The following is a 19,141-nucleotide window of genomic DNA, read 5'->3' as shown; positions in this document are numbered from 1 at the left end:
TCCTCCAGGTAGTTTTGTTATGGAGGACATTGTTATGAGAGCCTGCAGTTACCTATCAGACTTCAGCTTTGCCATGAGAAATGGATACTGAGTCCAGTCTGCTGCTATCTTGCTGCCTCCATCAGACGTCACGTCCCTACTGTTGACATAACTGCACATGCAATTGCTTTTTAACCTAGTTTTGTTTTAACAGTAAGGTTCTCTTAAACCAGGATCTTTGTTGACAGAGATCTGGCATAGATCAATATATATAATTAAGTACCTCTGCAATTATGTAGATGGGGGGCAACCGTTACCTCCTGGAGGCAGTGGTGAAAAAGAGCGGAGAAGATTACTTCCTTACCTTGAATAGTGCCTCCTACCCCACAGCAACTCCCTCTCTTGCTCTCTTTCTCTTTCCCAACCCTAAGTGGCATGTCAAACTGAGTCCTAGGTATCAAAACTGAATGCTCTCCACTACATGGTTCCCCCTGAATACCTAAAGGCCAGATAAATGCAGTTAATAAATGGGAGCAAGTAGGAGTCCTTTCATGGACTCTCAAAGACAGAGCATTTAAAATTTAAATGGAAGTGAAGAAAAATAGAATAATACTTTAAATGGTAAAAGACATTAACATAGTTTATAATAGCAACATAAATTATCCCCATTTTAACTTTCAAGACAGAACATTATCAAACACTTATTCTTCAGGGTTCAGCTATTTGCCTGAAGAAGTCAGGAATAAATTTTGTTTCATAAAGCACTTTTCACTGGAGATGTTCTGATTTTGCCTGCTTTGCAACAGCTCTGGAGCAAGACTAGATACATAAATGAGGTTCACTAGTATTTTGAGATATACAGACAACTCTTCCCTAGGTAATTCCCATGCTAATGCAACTTTCTAGCATGTGCAGTTCACACCTGCCACCATAGTTAGGGCTAAGAAAGTTAAGGTTGGATTTTCCAAGGTTAAAGCAGCAGGGAGCTTGTATACAGCTTTCCTGCTATAATCATGTAGGCTTAACTAATTTGTTCAACTCTGATTTTCTTATGGGCTAGAAAGATGGGATTCAGTTTGAAATTAAGATATTTAAATTTAGGTATCTGCATGTAAGTGCTTACAGACATGCTAGAAGTCTAAACTCCCAATAGATTTGATGAAAATCAAGGCAATGCAGTCAAAGGAGACTGGGTAGCAATTCAGCTCAACCTAGTTAGCTGAACTGATCCCTAGACTTCATTGACATGTTTGACAAGATGCAGGATTCAGTTAACAGGGGATGTACATCTATCACCACTTCAGAAACTCTGGGATATTAGAAAATGTGTGGTTAGCAGATATGACACAGGAACTATGGTAGGCCTTTCTGAAATGACACTAGAACATCTCAAGTGAAACTAGACATCTGTGTGGGATCCCCTTAATTAAACCTTAGATCTTCACCGGCTGCCTACACAGCTAGACACCAGTACATACCCATTTTAATTTAGGTCTTCATGTCAGCCTAAAGCCTGTTTAATTGCCTCAGGTACTGCTGTCTCTTGGTTTGTTCTTGGTATGGCTTGTAGTTTGCTTTTCTAAATGCCTTTAATGAGCTTTATGTAAAGGAAGAGGGTGCCTAGACAAAATATAGTGAACTTTGAGATGCAATGAGGTAGGATATTTTTGCCTTAAACTTTTTAAATCACACTACTTCTAAAGGTGAAATGATATTCTTAATGAACAAAAATCTTAATTTTCACTTTATGTGTGATTCAGACAGAAACTACCCCATCACTGTGACCGTTAAGATCATTGACAAAGTGAAGACTTTATTAATAGGTTTAAAAACCATAGTGCAGCTCCTCATTCATCAAGATACAAGCTACTTTATCAGCTTTTAGATTAGCTTTCATAAAGAAAACAAAACAACAATCAAATAGTGGATATTGAAATAATTTGATGAAGTAGGCCATGAATTATTGACAAAAACCTTAATAAAATTGTGGAATTCTGTTATGGATGCAAAGAACATTTTTTAATTTTAAAATGTGCCTCTTAAAAAGTAGACACAGAAATAAAATACAGAGCTATTTGTATACTTAGTTTTTTTTTTCTATATTTCAGTTACATAATTCTCAAAATTAGTAGACGTTTTCTAGTAAATATGAAAAGTGTTTTTATGTTTTTTGTGCAGAGAGAATATTACTTACTCTGGAGGTAAGGGATTGTTTTTTGGAATTAAGGCAGTTGCACAGAGTACGACTGACTACATTTTAAGGAAAAAAAAAAAAAACACCACAAGAAAACCATCACAGTGTGTCATTCAGTCCAAAGCACTTTTATGAAAATAGGGAAGTGCATCTTATGATAGCAGTAAAATAGAAGAAACAATTTCTGCAGAACCAAAGCTGATCATACTGGAATTACACAAACAGCATATTCAATTCCTTTATCAAAATCAATGAATTTTAAGTCAATGTAAGCTAGAAAAGTTAACAGATATTAAGATATGAATTGCAAAATGCTCAGCCAATTTTTAACCTGTATTGTTTCCAAAAATCTGGATAAATTTAAACAGTTAATGAAGAGAGAATGCTTAGTCAATATCACTTTATAGATAATAAATCATAAAAAAATGCCTTTCTGCTATAAGGCATGTAATTTTTTTTATTTTACAAATACAAGTTTAAATTTTGCAGTTTGGGCCATCTTGTCTTATCTATTTATAATTGCTCACCTGTAATATTGATTTATGAGGGGTTAAAAGTTAATTGTGCAGATGAGGCATTTGTGGTACAGTCATACAGATTATCAGAGAACTTTACCCCAAAAATACAAGCAAAGGAACAGTTGTAAAAAAAGAATCCCAGTGCCTTAACAAACTTCAGGGGCTTTTCAAAAGCTGGAGTCCTCACAGGGAACACGTGCATCCCTCCAAGTCATCTACCTCAGAAATAACTCTAGTTTCAACAGAAACTAGAAAGATGAACTGTATTCTCCAAAGAGCACAGTATTTTTTCTACCTATATGTTGTATACACATAAAATTGAGCCCACTACTGAAGTGATAATAATCATTGCTGTGGATTAAAAACCTTTTTCTTTCTGTTAATATTTTAATACTCATTTTTAACTTAAAAGTGGTATTTTGTTCTAGTAGATCACCAAGTAAATCCTAAATAAATTTAGAAAGATAGGTTCAACCGATTTCTATGATTTCTTTAGCAACTCAAAAGCAGTTTGTACTTGTTATGGCTATAATTCATCCTTGTACAGAGGATCAGGGAAAAGCTTATGTATTACATTAGAGGGGTCTCTAATCTGCCATTTTTGAGGTTTTGAGTTGGATTTAAGCAATGCATAATGTTCATAATGGTACTCCACAAATAGATGAGTTCCACTCTGAGACCAAATTCTTTCTACAACAAGATACTAATTTCCTTGCTTATAAACATTCACTGAGCTTAAGAATAGTGTCTACACTGAGTTTTTGATACTCTGATACTAAATCTGCCATGCTTTTAGAAAGGTATATTTTCAGATCCTTGCATCCTATCCCCGAATAGTAGAAACATTTGTTCTAAAGTGAGAATATCTAGAAAGTGACAGTATCCCTCCAGCTGAAAGGAGCATTTCAGGAAAGAATTTGAGCAAAACATTCCAGGTTCCTAATGGAACTAGCATTTCCACATGCATTATTATAAGTACCTTTCTGGTCAATAAGGGATCAAATTCACTCCCATTCAGGGATACAGTGTGTATTTATACCAATGGGTGACAGCTGGTCTGTACTCATAAACTGTTTACACTTTCACAGACTGGTTAAGCTTCCTCATTTTCAATATTTTCTGTCTTATGTCTCAGCTTCTTTAGCTGGAAAACTGTTAAACAGAGTCCAAACACTGTCCCTTGCTAAGGGTTTCTAGTCAAGCAGTTGTCATGCAATTCTTCTGTCTACCTCCTTGTCACGCACAGCAGAGACCTCATGCCGTTGCCTACTCCAAAGGACTCACTTCAAACTCATATACAGTTTTTTCCAGAACTACATGGACATTTCACTGTCCAGGAGCCCACAACAGACGTAAGCTAACTGACTCACAGAGGTAGATGATGCTCAGGGCTCCAAACATAACGAACGAGGTCTAAGCTAGGCTTAGGGGCAGGTACAAATGGGGCAGGCTACCAGGAAGACCACAGTTTCTGACAATTAAGCTGATGAGCAGTGTCTTGTTAAGCAGTTGTGACTCCACCACAATTGAGCGGCTGCCTGTAACTCCTACAAACAGAAGCTAGTAAATCATGGCATCATCTTACCCCCAACACTTGGCATCCTAGAAGACTCCTGATGACTACTGGATTTGTTGCGGTTCTGATTTTTCCTTTTATTGCTGGCTGCCCGGACAGAACGGAAAAGCACTTCACTTGCCTTGAAGAATGCAACCATGAATGGTTGCTTTGACTGAGGCCCATGTCTTCCAACCAGGCCAGCAGATTTAACATTGATACTCCGACCTGTAAAGTAATGGAAACTGCAAGTTAAATTCATGAGATGAACTTCTGGTCTTCTTGAAGCCACAGTGGGAATTCTGCCACTGACTGAAGCCTGGCAAGGACTTTGCCCATAATCCTGAATTTATGTTATTAGGAATCTTAACCTAATTTTGTTGAACAGAACTTAGAAGACTGAAAATTCAACAATTTACAAAAGTTTCAACAGCCTTACAGGCAGTCTGCCATTGCATAAAATTGTGTCTCTGTACGCTGCATATCTTACTTGATACATGGATATTTTAATTCAATCTCATGTACGCATCTTTAGAACTGAAAAATAAATGAGACCCATTAAAGTCTATAGGCTATCAAAAGGATAATGCTATGTGGTCATCTAATCTTTGCATCACAAGAGTGTCAGGTGTGGAACCTTATATCCCCAAAGCAAATCGGTAGCAGAGAAGTGTAGATAATATACTTCTGCTTTAAAAAATAAATATTGTACAGTGTTATTCAAACACATGTTCATTCACTAGTAAAGGTATGAAGGCATTCAGTCGTTTGAGAGAAATCTATGACAGAGTTTGGAAAATTTACATTATTGACTCTGGTTCTGTTCCCAAGGGATGTGCATATTTCTTTAAAATATTTGTTCAGTCAGGCCTGTGTGGTAACCTCACTATATTATAGGATCTAAACCTTGCTAAAAGAAAAGAAAGCAAAACAAGTCACTGAAATGGCATCAGTGACATTTTAGCAAATAAACCCTTGCTCTTAACAGAATTTATTTTGGCAGCATAAACACTTTTGTGCGTACGTGTATTATGCAGAGCCCTTCAACTGTCAGAAAATGAGACAGTGTCATGTGAAACTGTGCAGCTGTGCTGGGTGGGGGACACAGAGGTCCTTTAACCAGGAAGGTATGGGCAGAGACACTGCGGGTGCACCACGAGCGCCGCGCAGCATCGCGCCGCTCGGGGAGTCTCCTGACCCAGGCTGGAAAAGTTTGTTACACAGACAACAAAGGAGCATCTGCCTCACAAATGTTTAATACCATTAACTCAATCCTCCTAAAAAAGAACTTGCAAATAATCATAGGAGTAAACCTTACAGAAATGAGCATATAGATTTCCTTTTCAAACACAAACCTACAGTGGCTGAATGCCAGAGCCTATATTTCTTAGAAAAACTCTATCACTGGCATAAATGAAAGAGGCAGTTTGATTTGTGGTTAAAGTAGTTTCCATTCTACTTCCACTGTAACAAATGTATTAATTCAGCTCAGACTTCCTCCTTCTGGCAGCCCTTTTGCAGTAAAAAGAGAAATTAGAAGTTCCAGCCAAATACCATACCTTGAACTGACCCACTTCAATACATAAACACTTTTACAACATGTTTATTCAGGTGTAGCACTTTAAATTGGTTTAAGATGTTTCCAGTGACAGAGAGCCCAGCAAAGGCAAGAGAAGAACTGAGAAAGTTAGCAGTTATGGAGCAAAGTAATTGGCAACATATTCTGAACAATTTTGATAATTACTTTTTTGACTGCAAGGGAAAAATATATTTGTTGAAGCTTCTGATTTCATTTTAAATGGCTTTTTAATCTTATGTTTCTTTAATTCTTCTTTTCATGTATTTATTTAAGTTTCTATTAAATAATTCAGTAACATTAATTTCTATATGTTCAAATTTCTATAGCAAGTCCGATATGAAAAACTGTACAGACTATTCTCTATTCATTGCGACATGGACAAACTAACCTCTTGCCACAAAGTTCCAAGTTTCCCCTCATTTCTAGAGGGAATATTTTTACTATTTTTCTTTATTTTTTGTTCCAATGACTTTCAGAATTTTAATTTTATCTGTAAAAGATCAATACCTTACCGGTGGACATTTTAAGAATACTATTAGATTTATATACTGAGGCTATAAAGATGTGTGCAGGTTCTCTGAATTTAAATCTAGGTTCTCTGAATTTACAATGGTAGATATTGTGTGCGAAGCAAAATATCCTTCAAACCAATGTGAACTCCCTTTAAAATAACTTTTAATATTATTAAGTTTCCTCTGGGTTTCCTTTAGACTTCAGCAATGAGATGACTATTAAGATTCCACAAGTTAAGGCTTACTTAGTTATTCAAGTTATAGAGATATACCATAAAAAATTAAGCCTGTAACCCACAGTCTCTTTATACACAGAATTAGTTTATGTGACTTTATTCCTTTATTTGCTTGATCTTTTAAACTGCCAACATAAGTTTTTAGGAACCTTTTTTTTTCAATTTCTGAATAGTCTAAGCACTGAAATCTGCTTCCAGTGAAGTCAACAGGAAAACTTTTATTGACTTCAGTGGGTTCATCATTAAACTTTTCTCTCACTCAGTTTATCATATACCTTAGATTAACTAACTTTCAGAAGATGAAGCAATCAAAATATACACTGCCCTTGAGACGCTATATTTCTTCTGAGGAGGATCTCTGAACTGTTTAGTTTGGAAATTCAAACCACATATGTTGTCTCCATTTTAGGTTGCTTCTGTGCAAAAGAAAGTTTGCATTTACAGAACTTCCATTATCCTTTACAACAAAAAAAGGGGGGAGGGGGCAGATTTCCTTCATACAAAGATCTCCAAGCTTTGCCCCTTGCTGAGCAGGAGGTATTGCAGTCTCCAGCCTTGGGGACGCCCCACACCTTTTGCCCCAGCTGCAGCTCCATCTGCGCACTATGGCCGTGGTGGGGAGCCCACAGCTCTCCTGCACTGCAGACTTCAGGCCACCCAAAGTAAGCGAAACCTCATCCTGACCTGGACTGGCCTTTGAAGCAGGAAGGGACCATGGGCCAAAGTCTAACATTTTCAGTAAGCATTTTGAAAACCTTTCTCTTGGCTTCAGTGAAAAGCGAAAATTCAAGTCTCTCCAGCATGCAGTTGTTCCACACTGAAGTGTTAGGGCAATATTTGCTAAAAGCAGCAGAGTGACTCAGGCTGACCTGCTTGACTGCACCATCCCTTCAGCGCTTCGCCCACGTGAAACGGGTGAAAACAAAACAGCAACGTGTAGCTCCCTGCCGCTCCTCAGCATCTCTGGACAAGAGCTGAATGTGGTCAAGCATTCAGAATAATTTGTTTGTTCTGATATTCCTATCACATCTTTAATCCTGAGGATTTCAAAGACCTTTCTTCAGACTGTAAACACGCACAGTATCAATACATTGCTCTCGGCACTAAAGTATAGTGCAAGCAACCAGCAGTCAGCTAGCACTCGCTTTGCTGAACCCAGCCACTGTAATCGCCCCCACACCTAACAAAAATAAATAAGCATAACAGATGGACTTACTCTGTACAGGGAGGATCCAGAGCCTTTGTATTCCTTGTATTCTGGCATGCACTTCTCAATCCCACTCAGATAATTTATTGTCTCTTCTCCATATTGACAGGTATATTTGGAGACTAAAGCCTGTATAAGGCATTGTGTTCCAAATCTGCTGAACTCCTTACTCTTTATTCATATAACTTTGAGTCTTTGGCAAGATGTATTTGTTTGACTTGGCATTTAAACTTATTTTTGGCTTTTATTCCATTTGATAGTAAAATGCCCTTAGCAGTTTGTACAAAAGGTTGTATGAAAGTGCTGGTTTGACTGTCTGAACTCAATGAATATTATCTGTCCTTTTACCTTCTCTCCCCTTATAATTAAGGAATGACTGCTTTGAAAATGACTATGCAGTTCAGCTCATAAAAAGGTACTGTCCCAAAAGTCCTGAAGATTTCATTCTTCTTTTATATTCACAGAATAGGATTAGCATTCAGGAACATAACTCTGGAGTTAGTCGCTATGTCACTACACCCAGTTTTCTGCTGTCACATGCAGCCATATCATACAATTACTTTCATGAACTGATCAAGTTCCATCTTAAAAATTCATTTTTCCCCCAGCTGCTCCGACTGGAAATGCAAGAGCATTTCAAGCATTGTATAACAACGTGTCTCAAAATCCTGACCTGGAGAGATCACTTCATTTTTCATGACATTCAGAATCATGTGATTTGTGACTTGGATCTTTCTCCCAGGCAGTATATATTTTATGTAAGGCACTGAGCAGACACTAATTTTGCAAGAGCTTTCAGCCACTATGCATCTTGGCCAGATGTACACTGGCAACGCAGGACAATGAATGATTCCAAGATCCATTATTTTGTCCTGAGTCATCGAACTGCAGCAAACCACTCATTTTGTTATGAAAAACAAGCACTTATTTACTTTCAGAAGTGTTCAACAAGCCACAAAACACATTTTACAGATTAACTAGTACTTTTGAGTCACAGTAGTTTTGTGGTAATAATTTTATATATTTGTAGAATTGAAAACTCTAGTGATGTTGAGAATTCATTTCTGGTTTGCTGAGAAAAACATTCTGATGCCACATCTATTGTTTCCTTCTTGTGGGGAATAATATCCTAAATGAGCATTGGGAAAGGCGTCTTGGAGAAAGACCCTGAGTGTGCAGGGTCCAATAACATCTAATTCTTGAGCAAAATTTCTCCTGAATCTCTGAGGCTAAAAGCTCGCAAGGTAACTTCAGAATTAGATAGAAACTTATGTGGTTTCTTATGCCTGAACAGTGCTCTTGAGAGCAATGGGACTTCACAGAAACAAAAGAATTGAGGTAGAGTTTGCCTATCAAAGACCAAAGGAAGATTTATTTAACAAAAAAGAAAAACTAATGACACAAATATGATGGATCCATCTATAAGGCGACCACAACACTCCAAGCTATATTCTCCTGTCTCTATTGCATAATTTACACAGACTGTTTTGCAAACTTTTCCTTTGTTGAACACATCTATCTATATGGATGTAATATATAGCTTCTGAAACAGCTTCACGTGTTTTGTTAACTCTTCTGCTCTCTGGAGACTTAAAGGAATTCTGAAAAAATGGGTGGTCTTGGATGGTCTATTCTACATTTCCTAGGCTTCACAGCTTTAGTCAAAACTAAAGATTCAGATTTTGTTTTTTAAATCGTTCCTTCTGTTGTTTTCATTCAGTTCAGTTGAATGAATTTGCATAGCTTTTTGTGCTGATTTTGATATTTATAAAGGTCTTGAAGGAAGCAAGTGGGATTATTTGTGAAAATGTTAGGAACCATGGTATGCTGTATAATGGGGCAGTACCATGCACGCTTAAACAAAAGTAAGATGTAATCATAAACAAATACAGCTTGTTAATTACTGGATTTATCCTTTGAGTTTAATATACTTAAACAGTGAATAGTTTGTGGGAGTCCTAGGCCTCTTCCACACAGTTAAAATGTGTTCAGCAAGACAATAAAACAGGGAGAGATTATATTAATTGGCCATCCATTGAAGAATAAAATGGATAAAAGCCTTCCAAATGAAACTAAGCACAAATGCCAATTATTGCTGCTAAAATACTGGTGCTTTGGAGCAGATGCATGTTTCATCTGCCTGGGGAGCAGGGCATGGAGTGAGAGCTGCACAGCCATACAGCCAGGACCAGTATGCACCAGCAGGCACTGGCAGCTGGAGGAGGTGCACGAGCCCATTGCACCTCCCTCACTCCTGTTAAGTGTGCCCTTACTAATGAAGGGTGTGTCCACATCACCTTTGACAAGCAGACACAGGAAAATGCTGACTCTGTTCTGACCCAGCTGGAAACAAGTGCTACACCTAGCTGAGTAAATTAAAGCATGCTCAGGAGTGTTCCCAGGCACTGGATCTGGATCATCATCACTGTTAGAGGAGAAGGAGGAGGCTCCCCGCATGCCTTTGGCCCTGGCTGGCTACCCGTTTCCCACAGTTCCCAGGCACCTCTCAGGACCTCGTGCTGCAGGATCTCTCCCAGTGGGCAGTTTGCATACAGTCACACTGTTTTGGAGACTGAGAGAGCCAGCTTTCTGGCTTGTTTCATACCAGTTGAGGTTAGTGCCCCACCATATTCCTGAGCATGCTTAATTTACTAGTATAACTTTGGCCAAAGTCAGCTCTGAACCAGAACTCATGTAGCTGTACTTAGACAGCGCCTGAGCCCAAGCTAATAAAACCTGCTGAGGGGCAGGATATATTAGCTCGGGTTCAGTGCTGTGCTAACATGGCTATATGGCTTCCAGATGGTGCAGAACTTAGGCAGAGCTATTGCCTGCCGAAGTCCATATATGTATATAAAATACATGCATACATATATATAATATGTATATATCCCAAATTCCCCCACTGTAAAGACACTAATCAAGGTAAAATCACTCCTGATATGTTATTTTGTAAATATGAGATCCACCAAGAGACTTAACTGAAAGAACTCAATGGCATCCTCCAGAGTACCTGAGAGCTACCTTGTTCTTATAACTTAGGTGCCAAGGTTGACTGGGGGCAACCTCAGAAGAAAACTGGTAACATTTAGTGCTGTGAAGGTGAGGCCAAGGCTGATATGAAAGGTTAGAGCATCATTACCAACTAGCTAAAAAAACCAAGGTGCTGCTACAGGATGTTATGGGTTGAAAGCAAGTCAGCCATCTGCAATATATACCCTGAAGAAGAAGGCGGGCATGCTGCCACGCTGAAAGCTTCGTAGGAGAAAAGGGTCTTGAAAGGCCTTGGCTGAGAGAAGGAGAGGGCAAAAAAGGGAAAGAGTGTGTCTCTTAGTGTCTCCCCACCATCACTGGAGAAGGACCTTGCCAATCCCTCTTGCATCATGTAGCAGTGGAGCCAAATCACCTTCCAGGGGACATGTGTAGGAGTGACCCCGAAGATGTGATGAACAGTGAACTGGCCTTTCCCAGGCTTCACTTGGATCAGGAAACCCATTTCTTTCAAGTTTCCCTTTGCGCTGAGGGGGGAAAAATACCTGAAGTAGAAGAGTCAGAGTTAGATGGCAGAGGATTCTTGTTGCCTGCCCACCTCAAAGAGCCAGAAAGCTCAAAGAAAGCCTGCCTCAGGACTACGTGGTAACAGAAATCACCTTAATCTGCTTGGGCTTGTCAAAGTTGCCATCAATTTCTTCCCCTGTGATGAGCAGGCAGAAGGAAAATAGCTAAGAGCCATAGTGATCCAGGAAAAGACATGGAGGCTGCTCAGGATGTCATATTGAGAGCTTTGTGTTTGGGATCTCTCCTATTCTGTGGATAATCAGAGTTAGACGTTTTTTCTCTCTCCCATTTTGAGTATACAGTACCAAGTTCTCTTCAGCATGAACGACATAAGCAGCCAAAATACTCTTGCAGCTTTCTATACACCTCCAGTTAAAATGATGTGCAAACTGTTGCTAACTTCCAATTATAAAAATGTTAAGTGTTAATACAAAGGTGCTGATTCACTGGAACATGTTTTAAGTCTTAAGAGACATATGGTATACATACAGGAAAAGTGTCACATGGAGCTTTTCAAATTGTTTGTGCATCTGCATTGATTTTATGCTACAGTCCATCTAACACCCTCACTTCCATCAGTGTGAAAATGATCACCCCTCATTTTAAACACCATAGAGAGTTTTGGTGTCAAAAGAAGGGAATCGTCCAAAGGGGGATGCAGCAGAATGTTGAGGAGCCATTAAAAAAGAGAATCAAAAAAATCTGATCCTTAATTTACCACAGCCCCGGGGAAACAGTGCATTATATGTTGACAGCTTCCATATGTCATGCAAACCTTTATTCTTACTGTTCAAAATAAAATGTCCCATTAAGAGAAAAAGTCTACATTTCATTCTAAAATGATGTGTGTGATACCAAATACTGTCTTAAAGAAAAAAGAAAACACATTCCAATGTCATGTGGCCTTTCGTACTTTTTCAGCATTTTCAAAGGGGGAAAAACACGAATTATAACAACCAGAGATTCTTCCAAAATTGTTTTTATCAAACTGTTATATTAAACAGTTACAAATTTTTTTATTCCTCATGTAGACATCATTATTATTTATGTGCCATCTTTAGGGAAAATAAAATTCCCATCTTCAGAGAAATAAAATTTCTTCACCAGAGAAATATATCTACACAAGTAATTGCCTAAAAGGACACTGAAGGATAACTATAAGAAAGATTACTATTGATGCTAATGGTAACAATATAGTGGCATTCCAGAATCTCAGTAATTACTGGTGTCCCATTTTAAAGATGCTATATGAATAAATCTAAAAAAGTTACTATGTGTCTACAGACTTTATTTTCCAGGGGCCCAGTGCAGCATCTGAATAAGTCAAATGCGAACTCTCCGACTTAACAGAATTCTATTTTGTTGCAATAGAGTTGAATGGATCACGTCTTACTATAGAAATCCCATTGGTTCCTGGGGCAGAACCAGTCCTGCACTCCCCATAACTCAATGGCCAGCTGAAGGCATGAAGAAATGTCCTTCAGAATTGTATGGCCTAAAGTTTGCTTAAGCCAATGGAACGTTTTTCAATTGATTTGAATTAATCTCTGAACTTTCATAGAAAAATGATTGGAGGAAAGGTGGGTGGGGTTCTCTGGGTTATAAACAGGATCCACTACATACTGAGTCATGTATAAAAATTCATGTTCCATCTGTACACAAACATGTCATTCAACTGCTGGTGTTTCTAATAGCTTCCAGAAGTAACAGCAACCCAATAAAAATAATCAAAGCCTTAAGAGCAAAATTGTAAGAGCCTGAAAGGATGATTTTCCTTATACTAAGCTGAAGTGGCATAGCACAGCTCTTCACTATAGTTTTGAAAAGTGTAACCCCTAAAATGGCACTCATCTTTTATGAATAAACTGAAAAGGAAACAGAAACTGAGAAAAGAGGGGAATTCCCTCCTCACTAGAGCAACTACCTTGAGAAATTCAAATAAGCGAGGTGCAGAAGGTAAAGCTGTCTGTGGCTTTGGAATTTATGGAAGAAAATTATCTATCACCTTCCTGATTTTAGGAATAAGACAGGGGAAATATTTACATAAAACAGCTCTTTTACAATTTCTTCAGTGTATTAATCTAAAGGTTTCCTTCTACCCATACAAACTTTCCTGCTGTTTACTGAACCAATATAATTTCAAGGCTAGAACCAACAAATTGCTACGACTATTTCTAGTTCCAGGGTTTCTTAATGAATGCCTTTCATGACTATTTAATTTTCGAGAATTCTTGTATTTGAACCTCCTGGAAAAAAAGGCAGGGATGGAGTTTATGCTGGAGCCAGAAAACTGGATGGATGCCAGCCCACCTAATTTGGATGCCTGATGGAGGTGTCACCTCCCCAGGATTGTGAGGGCTGAAGACTGCCCAGTGCAGCAGTCCACCAAACAGAGCCGCTTCCTCTGCAGCCTGGCTCAGATGAGGGACCGCTGATGACCAGCTGAATATAGCAATAAGGTGCTCTGCTCCACACTGGTTTCTTCCTTTTGCACTGACTCTGTCGGGGCTGCATGGGCAATATTAGGTGAAACCGTCCCCCCGGGTTGAAGCCTGCCAACATCTTTTCTCAAAACAATGCCTCTCAGAGGCCATGGAGGCCATGGCAGTTTTTACATAACTCCCCAGCACTTGCTGAAAAAGTACGAGCAGCTTTGTTCACAGCCCAGTGGAGCCCGAGGGGGAATTCAGATCAAAAACAATGAGAAAACGTAGCCAGAATAAAGCAAGAATAAAAAAATATATATTAATCCTTACATCAGGATTTCTTCTGCTACTCATTAACATTATGTCAGCTAAGATTTAGATTAACTGGCATCATAGATGCCCTGACCTTTGACATAAAAAGCTTTTTGACAAGAAAGAGCTAAATCTAAAAGTTTGCTTGTAAAGTAGTGTGGATTAAGTGAACCATCCCAGAAAAAACAGTATATAATTCTCTTTTTATTAGTTTCTAAAGAAGTCTAAGTAATGGACAATTCTTCTAAAAATATTATTTTGCATCAAGATACATTTTCACTTTTTAATGAACAGGATAACTGTGAATACTGTTATACTCTAGTCATTTTAAACTAAAAAAAAACCTATGAATCTGATTAATTTGATAGTATCCTTTCCTATTTTCAGCTAATGAAAATTTTCAAGATTTCAAATTTTTGACCCATTGCAAGATAAAAAAGCTTTGAAATTAAATTTTTTTCAAAGGATAGAAAATAGTTTCCACATTACACCATTCTTAACCTTTCTCCAAGATCAGTACCAGTGATTACAAGGTAACTTCTGAACTGTCCAGAGGTTTCTTTATGCTTTTCTCCACAGTCCAGCCCAGAAACATCTTTAGAAACTTTATAAAACAAAAATTCCACAAATCTGCTTGAGTTTCCTGAATATATGTATTTAATCATCAGTGGAAGAACCTTAATATGAAAATTTAATTTTTATATAAGAGCTTTTACCCCAAACTTCATTTAATTTAACTTGATTCAATATAGTTTTATAATTGCCAAATTCTACAGAATTGAGAATATCAAAAAGTATGCTGGCTAGGGCTATGGCAGGATAAGACTATGTTCTTCTCTTCTAAACTCTCAGTGAATTGTCACCCTTTGGAGTTAAAATACACTCTGTCCAGAAAAGGTTCACAGAAACACACCACGAGAGCATATACAGAGTTATGATCTATAGTTGTCTTACCATCCCCAGTTTCAGCGCAGAGTTGCAAGCCCAGATTGTTCTGTGGATTAATCACCCAGTGATTGCTGGTCACAGTAATGTCAAATACAAACCAGCCCACATCAGAAGCCTGAGCCTTTCTTGTGTCTAACAGGAACAAGTCTGCATCCCTAAGTTAAGGAAAATAGAGAGTTAGGGCATTCAAATATTATCATTTTTTTGTCCTTAACTTTCTGGCTGACAATAGCTTCCTCAAGTCCAAATGCATAATCCTTTGACATATCCTCATATGACGCAGTACAGCATATGCTGTACTTAACAAAATTGTTAAGTATAATACAGGTATTTCTCCTTAGAGGCCTTTCTGAAATGGGTCTCGGCACATGAAAACTATAGTTCTGAGAAATCTGAAAAATCTAGCTTGCTGACATACATACACAAAATGAATAATCAAGATTGTTCATAAAAGACTCATCTTTCAGCACTAGAATGTCTCTGGAAGATTAACTTTTATAAACTGTACAGTGAAAAAGATAAAAAAGTCAAAATCACATTCCAGTTTCAACTGAAACTGAAAGGCAAAGCATCACTAAAAAATATGTTATTAATAACATATGACAGCAGCTGTATCATATGAAAAAACATTAATATATGACAGTTTAGACAGTTTCATGTTAGTAGATATGTTTAGAAAATAAGTCTATATAGCAAAGTAGAAATTATATACCTATTCAAAGACATACTTACATTTTAACCCTCAGTTTCCTGGTATATTCTGAAATTTGTTCCCATGAAACTTTCCAGTAATTCAGAAGGACTACTCAAGGAAGTTAGTATAATTGTGTTACTAATGTTTTGCATGGATCATTTCTTTGTTCTGTTTTCACATATCTCCTGACACAATTAGTTCCAGAACCACATCTATATTACAAATAATGTCCTTCAATGACCATACTAAAAACAAGTTATTTAACTCTCATTATCATTTTACCCTCCTCCTACAAAGCAGCATGCATTATTAAAAATTGTTTTCACCATTTAACCTTCTTAACTGAAATCTACAGCTACAGAAACTTATTTATTTTCTGCCATAATGAAAACACTAGTATACCAGAAGACATTTTATTCTATATTTTGACTGTCTGTGTCAACTAAAGATAGGCTTGGCTTATACAAACCTTGGAATGGTACCATTACCTTACAGACAGCATGAATATATATTTAAGGAGGTAAAACAGACAGAGATAATAGTCTTTCTGTACAATAAATGAAGTTAAAATTATGGTGGTCTTGTCATTGCAGTCTAATGCTGCTTAATCACAATGACATGACAGGTAATTACTTACTAACTAGTTTAAATGCACCTAAAAGTTCTTATACTGAAAAAACCCTTGTGTAGCTCTTGAAATTGTGATTGTTCAACGCTCAATAAATAAGACCAAAAGAACTGAGAGAAGCATACATTTACTTAAGTGTGAGAAGCATCAGGTTGAAGAGCACAGCAATGATGAAGGGATCGTATTTTATGTTTTTTTCTTTTTCTATGAAAATCGAAAGAGCTTTCTTTCAATTTTCCTTTTTTTCTTCTGTTGAACTATAATCTTCTGCTGGGATCTTATCACTGCTATTCTAGCAGAACTGTGTTAATGACCACACAAGGAGAAAACATACCTTCTCGCTCTGGAGCTAACATGAAAACAGTCCTACAATTCTAACAAGCCTGACCTGCTATGCTAGCACTGAACAAATTAACAATGTACCACAAGCTCATAAATGGTACTTTCTGGAGTCTTAAAGGCCAATTTTTTTCTCTAATAAGCAGTTTTATCAGAACTTTAAAACTGAAAGGTTTCATTCTGAATGGGACAGTATGTTTAAGATGGCTATTTGTAAATATTTCTTGCATTGTTCAGTAAATTTAATAGAAAACTATAAAATTGTTTGGAATATAAACTTTTACAATATTACAACGCTATAAGTTCACATTTGACTTTTGTGTGAGAATACATAATTATTTTATTAAATAGATTCATTCAGGTCTACACTCAGCTTGGAATGAATAAAGTATCCCCAGAAGAACTATGCCTCTTACGCCAAACTAGAATAGGGCACTATTAATGGGTACAGTTCTGAAATCCTTATAAAGCACAAATTTCTCCTTAGAATCTTTCCTCAGTGTGACTTTATCATTCCATACTGCAGCAGAAACACGCACCCAGCTATCTTTGACATTGATATATCAGTCATCTTCTCTACATTCCTAGACTCAAACAGGTAGATTGGTCTCAACTATTACCATTGCAAATGAACCAAATATTAATTAATAAACAGAAAATTAGAACTGATTCTCAAGAACAGGCAGAGGAATAGAAAAGAATTCTCTAGATGAATGAAATTATTTAGCCCATGTAATGTACTACATAGACTGAAAATATCTGTCAGGAAAAAAACCATCTTTTTTCACAATTCATTATAAACATAGGGTGAAAACCCGACCCCTCACAAGTGAGTGATTGCTCTGGGATCAGTATTCCACCATTAGCTGATGTCATTCACTGAAATTTGTGAATGCATTTTGTGACATTTTTAATTTCAAAATTCTCCTTTATTTTGTGAAAAGCAAAACCTATCACACCTAAAATGAAAAACAGCTGCAAATTTTGGCTCTAATTTTTAAAAATATTTCTATTTAAAAAATAGCCTACAACATATATTAAAAAAATAAAGCATTATGTTGTAAATAGCCTGAAATACAACAGTGAACACATTCAGGCAGAATACAGCTGATTGGCTTTACCTTTATGGAGGCTGTTTGAGCTTAGTGATCTCAGGCTGGTCCCAAAGGGCCAGTTGTCTACAACAGAAATGCTACCACGGTCAAGAATTTCAGCAAAGAGGCTATGGGCAGAATGTCTGAGAAGCTCCAGGTCTCCCGGGTCATTTCACACAGAATTTAAGAAAGTAAAGATGGAATAAACCACCTACATGTTCCTTGAAACCTAGCAAAGTTTTAGACCAGATCAAATCGTGGTTACTATGTAATAGACCATCCCCATAATGCTGCTTCACCTCTTGCCTCCTTCCAGAAAGCTGCTTTAGCATCTTAATGCCACTTGAGGATTCCCTAATGTGGGAAGAATCCTTGAGGTTTAGATAAATTAGTGGCTAACTGCCACCAGATCTTGAACAAGGATTTGGCCTTTTGGAGTACATTACTTTCGTCATGAGAAAAGATCAGGGTAGGAGTACATTGGCAGGGCTATGTAGGAAAGTTTGCCTTGCCATTGGCTGTGCTTTACACATTTCCGTAGAATAAATAGAAAACTTCAATCTGAAACACTGTCATTTCAGCAAACTCCAAGTGAATTCAATGCACACTCTTAAGTGGCCATACTGCCACAGAGACAGAAAAATGTCTGGGATTACAAAGTAATCCTTAGTCTGCAACTCAAAAGCCATAAACCCTGAACACTACTGGTCTAAAAGCATAGCAGAAGTGCATTCCAGGTTGCAGAACTCTAGCAGACACCCAAATTTCCTGTTAAAAGTAAGGGTCTGAGAGCAGGGTGGAACTGAGTGGTTTTGCTGTGGTATCATGCTAGTAGGGTGCGTGGAGCATTCTGTTACAGCTTCTGCAGCTTCTGAAAAAATTTCACTTAAAATCTCATATACATATGTAGGACAAACCTGAGGCAACAAGTCAAGAATAATGTTAATGAGGTCTGAGCCCCAAAGCAAAAGTTGTAACATTATTGCAAACACCAATGACAAAATATTCTTGGGAGCTCATCTGTCTGGAGGCATCACGAAGCAGCTGGGAAACCAGCAAAATGTTCCTTGTGTTAAATATGAATAGTACAGAGCTTGTGGTCTTCTCCCATCTCATCCCTCTGAGACATTTGTCTCTACATACTCCACATATGAGGAGAGGCTGGCAAGATCACCAGCAGCAAGTAAACACTTGACTGTTAGTCTAAGCCTGAGTTTCTTCAGACATACTGGTGAAAAACAAATTGGTGGAACTACACTGTTGCATATGCCCCTTTCCAGCATCATGGTTCAGTTAGAGGACAGGGGGCTTTTATGTTTATAAATGGAAATTAGTACTTTTACTATCCTAGAAATTTGCAGA

The 19,141-nt window shown here is 37.7% G+C and overlaps 1 protein-coding gene across 2 annotated transcripts in view; it reads right to left on the bottom strand.

Annotated features, from left to right (window-relative positions):
• BMP5 (bone morphogenetic protein 5) overlaps positions 1–19,141 on the bottom strand; it is a 58,959-nt gene that overhangs the window by 13,993 nt on the left and 25,825 nt on the right. For both annotated transcript variants that reach the window (XM_013953271.2, XM_013953270.2), the window contains exons 3-4: positions 15,031–15,179; positions 4,277–4,474 (exon numbers count right to left, since the gene is read on the bottom strand). In XM_013953271.2, coding sequence (XP_013808725.1) covers positions 4,277–4,474; positions 15,031–15,179 — 347 coding nt within the window. The remainder of the gene's footprint in view (positions 1–4,276; positions 4,475–15,030; positions 15,180–19,141) is intronic.

This window comes from Apteryx mantelli, chromosome 3 (genome assembly GCF_036417845.1).
Source record: "Apteryx mantelli isolate bAptMan1 chromosome 3, bAptMan1.hap1, whole genome shotgun sequence".
Lineage (NCBI taxonomy): Eukaryota > Metazoa > Chordata > Aves > Apterygiformes > Apterygidae > Apteryx > Apteryx mantelli.
This window is presented reverse-complemented; position numbering and strand designations above follow the sequence as displayed.